This window comes from Hibiscus syriacus, unplaced genomic scaffold (assembly GCF_006381635.1).
Source record: "Hibiscus syriacus cultivar Baekdansim isolate YM2019G1 unplaced genomic scaffold, ASM638163v2 tig00117000_pilon, whole genome shotgun sequence".
NCBI lineage: Eukaryota > Viridiplantae > Streptophyta > Magnoliopsida > Malvales > Malvaceae > Hibiscus > Hibiscus syriacus.
The window spans coordinates 335,678-352,101 of NW_024063516.1; the positions used below are offsets into that span (position 1 = coordinate 335,678).

Below are 16,424 nucleotides of genomic sequence, written 5' to 3' on the forward strand. Positions count from 1 at the left end.
TGTATTTTTAAATTGTGTTTAAACTTTTTAAATAAAATTAAAATGCTTGAATCACATCGTTTAACAAAAAATATATCATTATTTGATAATTAAATTTTTTAGATCTCGAAAATTATAAATTAAAAAAAATTAATTTTAGAAACACGATTGATAAAAAGAAAATAATAGAATGAACGAATTAAATTTTTTATTATTGTATAGAAACCAAAATAGGTATTACGCTTTTTTTTAATAGAAGTACAATACTACTTTACTTTCCATTAAAAATTTAATAGAATTATTAAAAATTCAGTGCTTTTAATTATTTATTATAATGACATCAAATTATAAATCGATCCTTCATAGTGTACTGAACATGCATAAATTTAAATAGGAGAGAAATGCAAATTAGGGCAAGAATCAACTATATTTCTTATCCCAATTGTGTTGATAGTGTAAATGATGTTTTCATTACGTTAGTTTTAAGTTTTAACTTCAAGAGTTAAGTTCGTTAGGGGTAGACGGAGTCCAGAGTACAGTACAAACAACAGTATCACAGTGGACGTAGTTGACCATGTTGCTGTCAACGTATGTTTCTAGTGACATCCGACAAGGTCAAACAGTTTTCATGCTTTTCAATTTGGCCCTGTCAATGTCAAATTTTAACTCCGATGAAAATGTATTTTAACTGTGAGTTATCGATCAGCTTTCCACTTAACCAGTAACCAAATTCAATATGCTAGGTATATATATAGATACATATCCATACAAGTTACAGGCAAATAATGTTGTATTGACCCAAAGAATCTCGTGACCAATGAAACTGGGTGATTATGTGTTTATACAACATTTGTGTAAAGAAATCAAAACAAATTTCCTCCTATGCTGATATCAAACCTTCAGGAAAGGGTTCATTATCAGGGTGAGGTGAAAGAAATCTCCTACATGCATAAAACACAGCTGAATGGAATCCATCTCTATTTTCAAGGAACACAAAATGGCCAGCCTGCAGATAAAGGAAAAGAAAGATGAGGAGCCTGACAAGAAGGATAGCATTTTGGATTAAAGCGTATTCATGGTTCTAAAATACAAGCTCTGGCAAAAAAATAAGAGATGTCTTTGGCAGATTGCCGCCCAAGTTATTTCTTATATATTGTAGAAGCAAACAGACCTTTGGAATCCTGATAACTTCACATGGGACCTTCATTTGCTTGCGAGCTGCTTGGGCTCCTTGGTAGTCCATCCAATCTTCAGTCCCATATATAAAAGTAGTTGGCACTTTCCACTCAGATACACTGTTCACAAATATATACGAAAAAAATGAAGAAATTCAATACTGTCTTCCAAACACCTGAAATCTTCATTGTTAGTAGATTGCAACACTGATCTAGATTCTAGCTAGTGACTCATATGACTTCCCATCAGTCAGTTTGAAATTATGAAATGTGCTCTAGGTTTATGATCATAACATTCATCTGTTTTATTTTTTCATCATCGATTTAAAGTGTGGTCTAGGTTCGAAGAAGTGCACAAGCCTATTAGATGCTAAATGCAAGTGACCAAGGTTTGTATAAGTGCTTTTGATTGCAAGTTTTTCACAATCCTTTGCCCCCAATGAGCCTTTGAATAGCATTATATAAAATGCATGGGTTCTATGACCCTTCACAATTAGTGATGTTTATTAGTTGTGCATTGATGCACATGATCAGGAGAAAAATGTGTGAATTGCTCTGTGCGGTGTTTTCAAATTAAATTGAGATATCGTATATTCCTAAGATTTAGACATAATCTTGATCAATATAAACATAGGCAGGTACTGTCTACTGAACCCAATTTAAAAACAGTAAACAGACAGTTTTGCAGAACCAATAAATGAGTATAATAAAGCAGGGTGTCAAACCTGTTTAAAAGGGGTGACCGAGCAAATGCTCCAAATGCAAATATATATTTTAAGCATTGCTCTCCACTTGCTTTGGAAGCTGAGATATGGTACACATAATCTTCAACAACGAAGAACAGAGAAAAGCAACCGTTATACATCCATTATTTTTTAATAGAAGAGCTATAGACAAAATAAAAAAATCCTACAATACCAGATAGAAGTCTAGACTCATCCTCTGTAAATACACCCTCTACTGAATATCTGGGACTAAACCTAGCAGCTGTATACTTGCGTACAAGATCTGGACCCCAAGGACCTAAGCCTCTGCATACAGAATCAACCAATAAATGTTCAAAAGTAGTACATTAAACTACTTGATGAAAAATGCAATCAAAGGAAAGAGAACTAATGGAAATAAATACATTAAACAAATAGGAGTATGAGGACTTTGACAGCAACATATAAGAACAAAGGAAACCTACAAATTTATCCAAATAACAGTTCAAGATAGAAGTAACCTACACAAAACATGTATATGACTGAGAATAACCTACATAAGAACCAATGAAGATATAACTGATTCTTCTCAATAGCAATAGGTTAGCAAGGCAATTCAGAGCAACGTTTAATAGTGAAGCTTGATTTGTGAGTCGGGCTAACAAAATATAACCAGGAAATTACAAACCTTATAATCTTCTGAGGAGTAAAATTAGATTCCCACAAATGACTCAAAATTACCCCCTTCCATGTTGCTCTGAAGCGGTTTACGAACTCATATTTTTCTTTTTCTTCTGATCCTGATGAAACTCCAGCAGCCCCCACTAAAATTAAGTGTTGAACATGTTCAGGATGCTACAGGATTAACACAAGGGACATCAGAATAAGAAAAACGTGGTATCAAACTACTTGTTGCATTCAAACTTTTAAAGACAATCACCTTGAGAGCATATTTAGCTGCAACATATCCTCCAAAAGAATGGCCAAGTAATATAAAGTTACTAAGATTTTTTGCTTTACGCCATTCCTCAAAAGAATCAATAAACCATGCCTCAGTTTCTGCATCATAACACACATATGTGAATTATACATGTTTAATCGAACTTTTAATGCATGAAGTGGGACAAGGAGATTATTAGCATTCTGTTCATTGACCTTCAGTACTTTTGCATGTAAAGTCAGGCCTACTAGATCCACCCCAACTGGATAGAAAGGTGAAGAAAGAGTAAGAAAATACAAAATTGCAATAATGAGGATAAGAAGTGTTTAAATTAGAACCTGATCGTAAAGCATAAACAAACTCATCAACAGAAAAACAAGCCAAATTCATAGCCTTTAAGAGAAAGGGAGCTTACCCAAGCTGATCAATAGCAATGACCTTGAAACGATTGGCGAGAAAATCAAAATTCTTGAAGAAGAAACCTTGAGAAGCAGCGTATCCATGCACCATAACAAGCGTGGGGGAGCCCTCCTTGCTATCAAAGGTAATTGTGTTTATGAACCTCGGCTCGTTGCTTGAAGAGCGGAACCACCTAACTCTAGAACCAGGCGGACCTGAACCTATATTCACTTGTTCTTGCACGTATGGAGTCCTGAAATTTCAATAACCCATTCAAATTTATAAAATTCCTATCGGGGCTTCCACCCAAATCAAGACAATTAATTGATATAATTAATCTAAACTATTATCAATTAAAAATAAACAAATAATAATTCAGATTCACAGGAACTCGCAATTAAGTTCCGGCTTTTCCTATCGTATATAAGCTCGAAATAAGAGATAAAGAGAACCCTAACAAATGTGACAAGGATAAGAAATCCTAGGTTTACTTACTTGACGAGGGAGAGAAGGCGTTTCTCGGAGGCGATGATATGATCGGCGGAAGTAGGAATCCAACGGAGAACGGAGGGCCATAACGATCTGGATTTCGCTATAATTGAAGGAGATGACCGAAGCTCGGGTTTACTGATTTCTTCGGCCATTTTTCTTATAATTAAGCTGGACCAACGATGGAAAGCCTGGTTCATACGATATTTGATTTTTGCTTAACAATACAGCATTTTTATATTCCAAAGCGTTGGTTTTGACTATGTTATTGAGAGCAGAATCATTCAGAAATGGTGGTGTTGAAGATAAATATATATATATATATATATAAATGACGTTCACCATGACGTTTAAGAGTTGGAAATTCGTGAATCGTAATTGACTGACGAATATTTTTTTATAGAGTAAATTACGTCAATGGTCACTAGTATTTGAGTAAGTGTTTATTTTTATCATTGATATTTGAAAAGTCACAAATCGGTCATTACATTATCGTTTGTTATAAAATAATTATTCGACTTTAACAACAATTAAAAATTATTACTGTAAAAACGAAATACTGATGTGACACGTTAAATCATTTAACTCAGTACGTTTGACCGACGGTTATAATCTTCTTTTTCTTCTTCTTCTATCTCTCCTCTCCTTCTCTCTCTTTTGTCCGTTTTAATATAAATTTAACCAAGCCTTCAAGTAGAACGATGAATAGATAGTCATTAACATACACGCACACTAAAAGGAAAAGTGCAGTAATAGTTATGGATCAGCATTCCCGCACTTTAATTCATACACAAGAAAAGCCCGTGGGTTCCTGTTCTCTTTTTTTTAATGGTGATCTTTACTCTTCAGCTTAAAACTACTTGTGTTTAAGAGATTATAAAGTTTTCTTTGCTTTGTGTCTGGGTTCTTGATGTTGCAGGAAGATTCCAGGCAAACAAGCCAACACCCAACACGTTACTATTATCAAAGATTTTACTTTAAATTATTCATTGGAGGCAATAATTAGGAGCTGGATCGGTTGCGCAGGTTCTGAGAGGAACTAACATGGCCTTGACGGTTGTTCTGTAAGAGTACTAGCTCTCTCAGTGGCACCACTCGTTAATGCTCATCACTGGGTTTTTGTGTCGGTACAAAAACAACCCACACACCTTTTGCTTTGTTTATATGGATTTATGGGCTTTGATTTGTGGGTAGAAAACAAAAATATCTTGTATATCATTCTTTCTTTTAATATCTCTTCCCATGGCATTTTTTTAATACAAGTTTAGTGCTTTATCTTAATCTTTGATAAGAAAACAAGCTTTCTTTCTTCTGGTTGTTCCTCATACAACTATTTTACATCGAAAACTCACTATTGTTATCAGTTAATCTGTCAAAGGTAAGTTCTTTGTAGAACATGTGGTCTCATACTTACTATGTTTATGATGGTGAATTAGGATTGAAAAGATTGCAAGAAATATTTGAAATTATATATTAATTTAATAAAGGGTGGCTGAGATTAAGAGTTAAGGGATTTTCATTAGAAACTAAATGGAACCGGGAGGACGAGATAAGGAAATTGGGATGCTAAGCTCTTTTAGCAGGAAACATAACTGCAAGTTAAAGGTAGAGGCTCGTTTGCACTTGTTTTTGCTTCGACCTCGTTTCATCAAGAAACCTAGTTTAGGGCTAATAAGTGTGGGATTTGCGTACCTGAGTAAGAGTTGCTGCTTTCAAGCACGGATACTAGGGGTGGAGAGATAGAGAACAAAGATAGAAAAGAAAAGTCAAACAGTCGGTCAAACATGCTAAGTCAGGTGTCATTTGGTTTAACGTCCCACACCAGCATTATGTTACTGCAGTAATGATTTGTTAACTACTGTTAACGTCGAGCGGCCATTTTTTAACATACGATAACGTTAGTGATCATTTTGTAACAAACGCTAACGTTAGTGACTGATTTGTGACTTTTCAAACATTAGTGGTAAAAATGAATACTTACCCAAACATTAGTGACCATTGACGTAGTTTACCCTTTCTTTATATTTGTGGCCAATGGGCCACGATTCTCGAACCCGCAATAACAGTACCGCTTCTCAAAATTGGGGTCCTAAAAGCCTACTTTGCTGTAGACATCTTTGTTTCATCAAGACTTCGTCGCCAATTAAATTGGGTTCCCGGTTGTACTTTTTAAGGCCTAACAGAATTCAAAGCTTAAAACTACCAGAACTCATTATCCAAACTATAAAAATATACTTCATAAAAGATTAAAAAAAACCCGCTGTTATATTACTTACGTTAGTTTGCTGTTCTTCATACGTAAATCATGCACATAATTAATATCTAACGTCATGTGGTTTTCTGATTCAAAAGCTAAAAAGGCTGGTTAGATCAATGGTGGTTTTCTTTAGGTCATGTGATTTTGTATACCAGCAGGACAGCAATACCGACTGATGTATGCTAAAGCTTGCCTGCACAATACAGGAGCTAGTAAGTAGTGGTAATCATTAGCAGCAAGTTGAAACTAAGATATTAACATCAAGTTGCCCTATGTTTAGGGTGATTCTCCTGTGCTACGTATAAAAAACGGTTAAAAAATAATGTGACCTGTTAAATAAATGATCGATTTTGTCATATTTTTATTTGTTATATTATTATGGATCGATATATTTTTATAAAGTATCGACATTTTATTGACGCTATAACTTATTTTTTTTTAAATTCTAAAAGTATCGATACTTATAATAAAGTATCGACACTATCAACATATCTGGTAGCTCTTTACCGATTTTATCATTTCGAGATCGATTTTGTCATATTTTTACCTATTATATTGTTATGGATCGATACTTTTTTATAAAGTATCGACACTTTCAATATATCCGGTAGCGATTTACCTGTTTTGTCATTTGTAAACCGGTTTTATCATTTTTTTACCTGTTATATTGTTATGGATCGATACATTTTTATAAAGTATCGACACTTTCAATATATCCAGTAGCGCTTTACCTGTTTTGTCATTTATAGATCGATTTTGTCATTTTTTTACCTGTTATATTGTTATGGATAGATACATTTTTATAAAGTATCGACACTTTCAATATATCCGATAGCGCTTTACCTGTTTTGTCATTTATAGACCGGTTTTGTCATTTATTTACTTGTTATATTGTTATGGATCAATATATTTTTATAAAGTATCGACACAAACCGACAAGCTAAGTTTGCCGGTTGCCAAATTTTTTAATATTTCTTCATAATTTCCACCTATTACATTATTATTACTCGATATTTCCGATAGTGCTAAACCGAATTTATCAAATATCTTTTAATGTATTCGGTAACGCCGTATATTAACCATATATTAGTCCGTCTTTCCAGAGATAAACCCCTATGTTTAATGTCATATTCTTTTAATTAAGGTGATAGATTTGTTGATTGACCTACGTTGGTTGTTGTGTCTTATATATTATATGTATGAGCACATTTACCTTTATATTATATATTAAAAGTGTGGTAATGCCCATAATATATTTTACGCCCTTTATTTTGTAAATTGCACGTCAATAACCATTCTATACATATATGTTATATACGGTTTTGCATACTGTGTATATGTTTCATAGTATTTATTTATGTGTTTTACTTCGTATCATATGTCTGTTTGTTATATTGGTGTATATATCTCTATACTGGTAGTGTATTGATGATTTTAAAATTATTAGTTAAAGAGCAAGTATGCGAATGTTATGATGTTTTTTTTTAATGTTTTAATACTTTCATTTGTATAAATTTGGTTACATTATATATATTTTGTATATAATCTGTATGTTACTCGTAAGCTTCCTTTAGACTTTATTTCTTTGAGATTTAGTTCTTAATTTAGTAAGTAATCTGAATTAGGTTATGCATTTAACAGGCTCGGATGATCATTTTGATTATTCGACTAAATAATTTATTAAAATCAATTAGGGTTAATATCAGAGACTCCACTTTAGGTTTAATTCTCTAAGTTCTTTAATTTTCATAATTTGACACTTTAGGTTAGGGAAAACCTTAATTAGTTACCTAATATAATTAGGTTTAAATAATTGATTGTCTGATTGCATCATGTCTTCAAAACAAGGCAATATTCATTTACCAAGGAGTTAATAGCGTATCCTCCATATTATGCTAAGGGGTGACCATTGGTAATTCCCAAAGTAAATCGACATCCTTTTCAAAATCTTGCTTACATAATGAAATTTTAAATTAAATAAAATCTCAAACTCAAAATTTTCAATTTTCAAATATAGGGTAATCGACTAGGTACCAATTTCTGGCGTTGTGGGGGTGTCAATCATTCCCCACATGTAACGTACTCCCGAACCCGATTTCTGGTTTTCACATACAAAATTTGGTATTTTTGATAAAATAGAATGTTTTCAAAGAAAACCCCTAAATCATATTGGTATTTTAGTATTCCAATCACACCTTAAAATGATTGGTAATGACTCCCAACTTTTCATTTAAAACTCCCAACATTTCAAAAATATTTTCAATGAAAATCCCGAAATCATACTGGTTTTTCTCCCCACCCGGTTAAAAAATGGTGTTGACACATAGTAAAACAATATATTTTATTTTTAGGTTTATAATTTAGGATTTATGGTTTAAGATTTATGGTTTGTGTTTGGAGTTTGAGTTTATTACTCAGGATTTAAGGTTTATGGTATAAGGTTTGAAGTTTAAGGTAAGGATTTTAGAGTTTGAGATTTTGGGGTTTGAATTTGAGATTAAGGTAAAAAGAGACACTCAGTTATTTTACTGTGAGTTAAAAGATATTTATTTACATGTTATAAATTTTAACTAAATATAAGCAATATATTTTTTTAAATCTAACGACTATAAATCAATGTAAAACTCATTAGTTTTATATAGTGTAAGCGAATCTTGTCCATGTATATATGTATGTATGTATTTCACTCTTTTAGCTAAATTGTGGGTGTGATATTTCTTCAAAATCTATAATCAATTAATTAAAACTTTATAAACTATATTCAATTATTGAGTTAGGATTTAAATAACGGGGGATTTTGTATGAGTGCATAGACAGATGTAAAATTTTATGCTAGAGATGATGAATTTATAAAATTTAAAAAAGAGACAAATAGTAGCGAGACATAATAGGGACTCATGGCCCCCAAAAAAACTTAGAAAATTTAATTTTAAACCCTTAAAGTTTTCAAAAAAAAAAATTGACCCTACAACTTTTTTAGAAATTCATATTAAGCTTTAAATTTTTAATAACAATAATTAAATTCCTCCTATAATTTTAAAAAATTCTCATTAAGTCTATCAAAATTTTAAAAAATTTAGTTAAAAATTTAGTTAGACCCTAATTTTTTTCAAAAAAATATAAACTGAGCATGAACCAAATAACCTCATTGGTTAAAGGAATAATTGTTATTCCTAGAGGTCTCATTTTGGATCATCAACGACTGCAGCATGTGTGACTGAGTGTTAATTGTCAAATGATTGAGTGTAGTTATGACATATACTACTTTGTAATCACATTAGCTTAACAAAAAAAATATAAAATGAACTTTTCAAAGTTTTTGAAAATTTTAATTTAAATCTTTAAATTTTTTAAAATTTTAAGTCGAACCCCAAAACTAAATCGCAAGTTCAACCACTGAAGTCAAGCTTATAAAATCTTAGGGGCAACAATATAATTTCAATAGAAAAATATATAAAAATTGAAATTTTAATAGGACGTCCGCCTACCCTTCTTGCCTAAGCCCATCCCCGCATGAGTGGCACATGAACGAATGATTGTTTAGCTGGTTTATAGTTGACAAGCCAAAACGAAAGCATTGTAAGATAATTTCCGAGTACATCGTTGATTAGGCCTACGAAAGTCGAGGTAATGGGTTTTCATAACCTCTTTAGCCATTTTTTGCTGAAGAAACTACAATGGTTGACTTGAATCCAAATCACAATGACACAAGAGGACCATGCTTTTGATAGAGCTTCTAAATAAAAATATGAGGGACCGAGTCATCAAATAAGAGATGGAGGGCCACGGGAAGAAGCTTAAAATTGTCTTATTTTCTTCTACATTTTTGGAGAATGAAGAGGAAGAAGAAAGACCAGAAACTGTATTGTTTTCATTGTAATGTGTCTCTGGGGATGGAGAGGAAGAGTACCCTTTCAATAAAAAGCACAACCTCATGATATTTTCTAAATTGCCATGCCTAACAGTAGTCTTGTGTTCAAGATCTATTCATGAAGAAAAGTAGCGAGAGACCATATTTCTCAATTAATTCTGCTTTTTGAAGTCGAGGAGGCAAAATTAATGGCCCCATGAGCCCGCCATGGCTGGAATATGGTATCTTGAGATTAACAGGTAACGAATGAAAATTCCCCAGACATGATTTTGGACAATGCCTAAAGCCTAATACAATTGATCATCGGTATGCGTTGGAGCAAATGGGCTTGCATAAAGCCTAATATAATCGGGAAATGTTCTTCTAAATGGGCATTATCAGGAAAGATGTTGAAAGTTTACATTTAAGTTGATTAAGCCCGCTTCCACAACGTTAAATCAAAAATAGTCCGGGAGAGATGGAGAGTCACTAAACCGTTGTACCTAAAATGCCCCTACAGTGCTGAAATAAATTCTCCAACAGTGGTGCCTTGTTTGATTAAGACGCTTGTTTTGCTTGTGAATCAGCCCTCCTCCAACTCTGATTAATCATACGCTACCAAAACACTGTTAGATCAGAGAAAATGAAAGGCAAGAAAATGTCGTCTCACTACTAAAAAAATTGTTATTAAATTGGTTGGTGTAATTTATGTCTTCATTTTGACAAGGATCGGAGACCATGCACTTTATGGACAACCTTCGAACAAAAGTCTTTCCAAATGACCGCCCCAATGACCTCGAAATCCCTCCTTTTCTTTCATTATATGTGGCTCAATGTACTAATATAAGTTAAAATACAAATTAAATCCAAACGATGAATGGTGATTTGGTTTTGTTTGGTATAAACAATGATGGTATGTAAGGAAGCATTCCATAAAATAGGAGGAGAAATTCTAAAAGGGAACAACATGCACTTTGACAGCTCTAGAATAGACAAGAATAAGCTTACAGAAATTGGTTGGGAGATTTTATAATGAAAGGTTCTTTTCTTTGTAGTTTTATCGGCTCAAGTTAAGCATCAATGAAGAAGAATGATTACACTAGTAAGTAAGACTTGATTAATCATTAAGCAACTAACACTAGAAAAATATTATCATCAGTATCCAAACAGGGAATATCACATATGCCTGGAGCTGGCCCAGGTGAGCATGTGCTTATACGTGTCTCCAGCCTCATTTGCCACCTGTAAACAAAAAAGAATATTATCTGTCTACTGGTTGGATAAATATAAGGGTAAATTACCTATTTGGTCATCCGTTTATTACTTAGTTTTATTATGGTCACCTAGCCATTATTCTTTCAAAAGCATACCCGATGTTATATTTTTGTTTTGTTTTAGTCACCTATTATTAAAAAGTTGATAATGAAAAATAATAAAAATACCACATTAGTATCAATGTTAATTTTTAACGACTGATGATCAAATTATAACGTTAGATATGATTTAAAAAAAATTAACAATTAAATGATTCATAAATTAAGTAATTTATGGGTGACCAAATAAATAGTTTACCTTAATTATAAACATAAGTACAAGTTGTGTTTATTAGTTCTGAATAATGTATCGAGGGACCACTGCCTGTTGGAGGAGATTCCCACCCTATACCTTTATCTTCTAACCTTCGATTACTTGAAGCACATTTTACCTCTCCTACTATATATTTTTCCTGATATACATTAATGAAGTGATACCATAAAATGATTTGAGGATTGTGTGGAATAAATTTTCACCGCTAGTCTTGGGTAATAAATTGTTCAAGACTAGCAGTACTGCCTAATGAGTATATGGTTGCAACTTCTCGAGAATCTCGTGACAACTGACGAAGAACTGGATAACATATGTATATATTTATTATGCTTAGTAAGGAATATCTTCTCTTTCAGACTCTCTACTCAACAAAGTTTTGGTAGCTCTTTTGATTCGGTTAGAAAGATGGCAAGCAATGGACCTGACCTGATCTGACATTAGATAAAGTGGCGGATTCAAACGTAAAGAACAATTTTACATTTAAGGATTTGGTTTGAGGTCCGTCTTTCTTTTCTCTCCCTCTCCCTCTTTTACAATTTCCAACAGCGCACCACACACCAAATATATCGCCTGTCTTGTCTCTAACAGTCACAGCCGCTTGAGTTGAGACTTAAAAGTGAAAGAGTGAGGAGAGAGAAAAAGAACAGATTAAGCGAGAAAAAAGAAAAAAAGGGAGAATAGAAACATGGGAAAATCCACTTCCTGTTTCAAAATCATTACTTGCGGCGGCGATTCTGGTGAAACAGACGACGTTGTTCATGTTCCTCGGGCTGAGGTGTGTGTATACATCCTTTACATCGCGGTTTCTCTTTTTGTTGTTTTGCGATGGATTAGGATTCCATTCTACCTTCTGTTTCGACTTTCATTTGATGTTTTGGTAACTTTAGTTAATATTTAAAACAGCTAGTTCACTTCATTATGCCCTCGTTGGGATTCCATAGTTAGTAGCGCTGTACCAGTTTCTATTGAATATGGTGATTACAAGTTGAATAAAGCAGTACTTTCTGGGTAGAATTTACAATCGAGAGTATCTCAATTCATATAGAGTAGTGCTATTGTCTTTTTAAACATTCTTTCTTTTCTCCATGATTCCATCTCCTTCTGAGCTGAATTAGGCCGTTCAAATTTCCTTCCAGAGTAAGATAACAAACGAAAAAAAGGGATGGAGCTTTCGAAAGAGATCTGATCGGCATCAAGTGCTTAGCAATACTGTTATACAGGAAGCAACTTCGGGACTTGAGCAAAGTCCGGAATTTGCCGGTTTCAATTTTCAACAGCCTGATGCATCCATTTCTACTGAGAAAACTTCATTTATTCAGCACAGTGAAGAAAAACCTCAGGTGAAGACACCAAATGAGTACCTTGAAGTAGAATCTAAGAGTGTAGCACCAAATGAGTTCACTGAAGAAAAATCTCAGTTGCTTACACCAATGGCATACACTGAAGAAAAATCTCAGTTGTTGACCCAAGAGGACTCTAAAATGCCTGAATCTGTTCCCATCACCACAAACGAGGCTGAAGATGATGCCAACCTTGATGAATCTGTTGCTATTATCGTACAGACTGCTGTCAGAGGGTACTTGGTAAATTACTTCTTTCCCAGCGTGGATTTAAACTTTCCACTTCATAACTTTCCTCATGATATATCTATTGCACTCATTTGCAGGCACATAAAGAGTTAGGAAAGCTTAAGAATTTAGTGAAGTTGCAGGCTGCTGTAAGGGGGCACTTGGTTAGAAAACATGCTGCTGGGACTTTACGGTGCATTCAAGCCATTGTCAAGATGCAAATTCTTGTTCGTGCTCGTCTATCTCAAGACGGGCTTTATGCTGAAAATAAGCTGGATGGCAAGCTCCATAATGACAACCAAAATTTGGTAATTCTTAAAGCTTAAATCAATTAATAGGAATCACAACTCACAAGACCGTTTACCCTGTATGTTCGGGTTCATATTTACTGATGGGTGGCCTGCTTGTTTTCACTTTTAGGATTGTTGCAACATTTTACCTTTTCTTATTTGCATATATGGATGATCATAGTTAAGTATATAATCTATGAGCATGTTCTATTCTCAAGCACAAATCTAATTTTAAAAAGGGCCAGTGGACAGCAAGTTCTCTGTAATTTACAAAATCATACTGTTCAGAGAGAGGTGAATCTAATAGGATTTTATTTTTTTCTGGCTAGCTTTGCAAGACATTCAGATATTACAGGCTAATGTCCCTTCTGCCGTGATGTTTGTTTAATCAGTTACACTTTGTATATGACACAACATAAATCACCTGAAAATATTATAGATAATAGTATGTTTAGGAATTTTGTGCAATATGTTTCTTTCAGTAATTGCTATTTTTTAGTTTTAGCCATCATTCCTCCTTTTATTCCTGAAGCAGGGAAGCTCAGCAATAAAACAGAATGCAACTTATACATCCATAGAGAATCTGCTTAGCAATAAGTTTGCTCGTCAGGTGTGTTAAGTCAACAGTCTTTTGCTTTTTTTTTTAAAAACTATATGCTCGCATGTATTTGTCAAACTATGTCTAAGCAGTGTACTCGGAATTTGATTTGATTGCACTTGCAGCTGATGGATTCAACACCCAAGACAAAGCCTATACACTTCAAGTGTGATCCATTGAAACCAAACTCAGCTTGGAGCTGGTTAGAGAGGTGGACGTCTGTGCCATCAGCTAGAAATTCTTCACTGGTGAAATTAACTATTGAACAACCAGAATGGGAGAAAAGTGACAATTATGAGACTCCTCTTACTGCAACAGTTCAATCTGAAGCGATCTCTGAGTCAAACGAACCCAAAACTTATGTACGGGAGATATTGGTATCATCAGAGAGTGAAGAGAATCCGATCACCAACAACGCTGCCAACTTTAAGTTTGAGGAATGTGAGCCAACTTCCTCTCCAGTAATGGATGATATGGACCAACCTCTGATTGACACTATTACATCCGACCTAAAAGAGAACTCTCAGGATATAAACACACAAGATCAAATGATGCAAACAAATGCACATTCTCAAGCAGTGGACAGTTGTCTTTCTAGCAAGCTGGAAATAGAAAGTGAACAACCCAAACATTCTACTAAAAGATTTGCCTCTGAACAACTGGAAACGGAGCCTATGAAAATTGCATTTGGGTCAAGAAAGGCAGATAATCCTGCATTTATTGCTGCACAAACAAAATTTAAGGAGTTGAGTTCAAGGGCCAATTCAAGTAGATCTGTTGATTCATCCCCCCAAGACATTGGAGATGAATCGAACGTGGGTGCTCTGTCATCTGAGGCAGATACGATAAGCAGGTCTACCAAACCAAGCATCACAGGAAATGCTGTCAATAATAGGAAGGTTCAATGCATTGGCTCTGAATGTGGGGCTGAAATCTCTGTTATTTCCACTCTCGGTTTACCTGATATATCTGAAGTTGGAACTGTAGGATATGAAAATGTAACCAAAGTTTCTGAGCAAGAAATCTTCAGTTCTAACAGTAATAAGGATTTGAATGTTAAAGAAAACAATACAGGTGCAATCAGAATGAATGATTCTTCTCTGTCTACTGATGATCAGCCTGATTCTTCTCCATCTATTGCTGATCAGCCCAAGAAACTGGATGATGCTAATGGTGCATTGACGAATTTAGTTGTTGCAGACTCCCCTCAAGTAGCGCAGCAGCCACCGAAAGGCACACCTGATTTGCATAGAGATCTGGATTCTGAGATGGGTAATCAAGCATACATATTATCCCCAGAAGCCTCGCCCAAGTGCCATATAATTGTTCCAGAATCCCAAAGAACACCTTCTAGTGAGGTATCAATGAAAGCGAAAAAGAAAAAGGACAAGAGCTGTCAAAAGAGCAAGTCCTTGTCTGCTGCTAAGAGTTCTCCATCAACTCCAGGTCATGATAGTGGAGCAAGATGTAGCATGGAAGAATTGCCCAAAGATCAGAAAAATGGAAAGATACGTAATTCTCTAGGTTCAGGAAGACCTGACAGCATTGGTGGTGAGCCAGGAGATAGTAACAGCAGCAATTCTCTTCCCCGTTTCATGCATGCCACGGAATCAGCAAGAGCTAAGGTTAATGCAAAGACCTCACCAAGATCAAGTCCAGATTTGCAAGACAGAGACATTTATATCAAGAAGAGACATTCCTTACCTGCTGATAATGGGAGGACGGGTTCTCCAAGGATCCAGCGACCAATTTCTAAATCCCATCAGGGTGCAAAAGGAAATGGTATAAATCCTATGCATGGTATGTTCCAAGCTTATTCTTCACCTTCCTACTTTAATTGTTGAACTTTTTAACATTAAAATATCTTTAATTCTTACTCCTTGCTAGTACACTTTGTCCTTTTCATTTTAGATAATTGAATTTCATTTATCATTCAAGCAAGCAGATATTTGCTAGTACAAGTAAGCTAAGGTTACACAATCTTAGTAGGGAATTTACACCAAAGGTGTAAAATTTCAAACCACCCCGACCCCCCTGGGACCAACAAAAAAAATGAAGTTATGATTTAGTCTTAAAATAGTTCAATTTCAGCCCTAAAAAATTTATGGCTTCGCCCCTAAAAGTCTTGTTTGTTTCAGATAAATGGCAAAGGTGATGGGTTACCTCGGAGCAACCATATGTCACAGTTCCCTGTTATGCAACTTCTCAGGTGGAGAAGTGGAGCTGATTGGTGGTCTTACTATCTAGCTTTATGCCTCAGTATTTCTCCACTTAAGTTGATTCTGACAAACCATCTAGTGCTTGGCATGGGGGGAGATATATATAGAGTTGAGTGAACATTTTGTTGTATATTTATATTACCAAAACCATTGATATTACTGTTGTTTGTTTCTAAGCTTTACGCCTGGAGGTCTGCTCGTGTGTTCTGTTCAAATGTGTTTGGCGTGTTATTGTTCGGGTTTGCTACAAACTTGTTTTTGAGGTGTATATTCGAAGTTTTAGACAATGATGCTTTAAAGTGGAGAGCTTTGATCAATTTTTCGTGTGATAACTCGGCTATTCTCTGTTGTTTCGTTGGCCACCATTTT

At 34.5% G+C, this 16,424-nt stretch overlaps 2 protein-coding genes across 4 annotated transcripts; one reads left to right on the forward strand and one right to left on the reverse strand.

Moving 5' to 3' along the window:
- Nucleotides 1–743: 743 nt before the first annotated feature.
- On the reverse strand, nucleotides 744–3,937 carry LOC120194578 (1-acylglycerol-3-phosphate O-acyltransferase-like). Its single transcript, XM_039196844.1, has 9 exons — nucleotides 3,693–3,937; nucleotides 3,214–3,450; nucleotides 3,014–3,060; nucleotides 2,799–2,917; nucleotides 2,547–2,713; nucleotides 2,073–2,185; nucleotides 1,880–1,979; nucleotides 1,151–1,274; nucleotides 744–985 (listed from the first exon to the last, which is right to left on the reverse strand). The coding sequence occupies exons 1-9, from the start codon at nucleotides 3,884–3,886 to the stop codon at nucleotides 860–862; spliced, it is 1,227 nt and encodes a 408-aa protein (XP_039052775.1). The 5' UTR covers nucleotides 3,887–3,937; the 3' UTR covers nucleotides 744–859.
- A 7,818-nt stretch (nucleotides 3,938–11,755) lies between these two features.
- On the forward strand, nucleotides 11,756–16,424 carry LOC120194615 (protein IQ-DOMAIN 32-like). 3 transcript variants are annotated; one of them, XM_039196874.1, is made up of 6 exons: nucleotides 11,756–12,155; nucleotides 12,517–12,963; nucleotides 13,047–13,256; nucleotides 13,771–13,848; nucleotides 13,962–15,636; nucleotides 15,975–16,424. In XM_039196874.1, exons 1-6 carry the CDS (start codon nucleotides 12,066–12,068, stop codon nucleotides 15,989–15,991), a joined length of 2,517 nt encoding a protein of 838 aa, XP_039052805.1. In that variant the 5' UTR covers nucleotides 11,756–12,065; the 3' UTR covers nucleotides 15,992–16,424. The 3 variants fall into 3 exon arrangements, with proteins under 3 accessions (XP_039052805.1, XP_039052807.1, XP_039052806.1); XM_039196876.1 differs by having other exon boundaries at nucleotides 13,962–15,618; XM_039196875.1 differs by having other exon boundaries at nucleotides 13,774–13,848.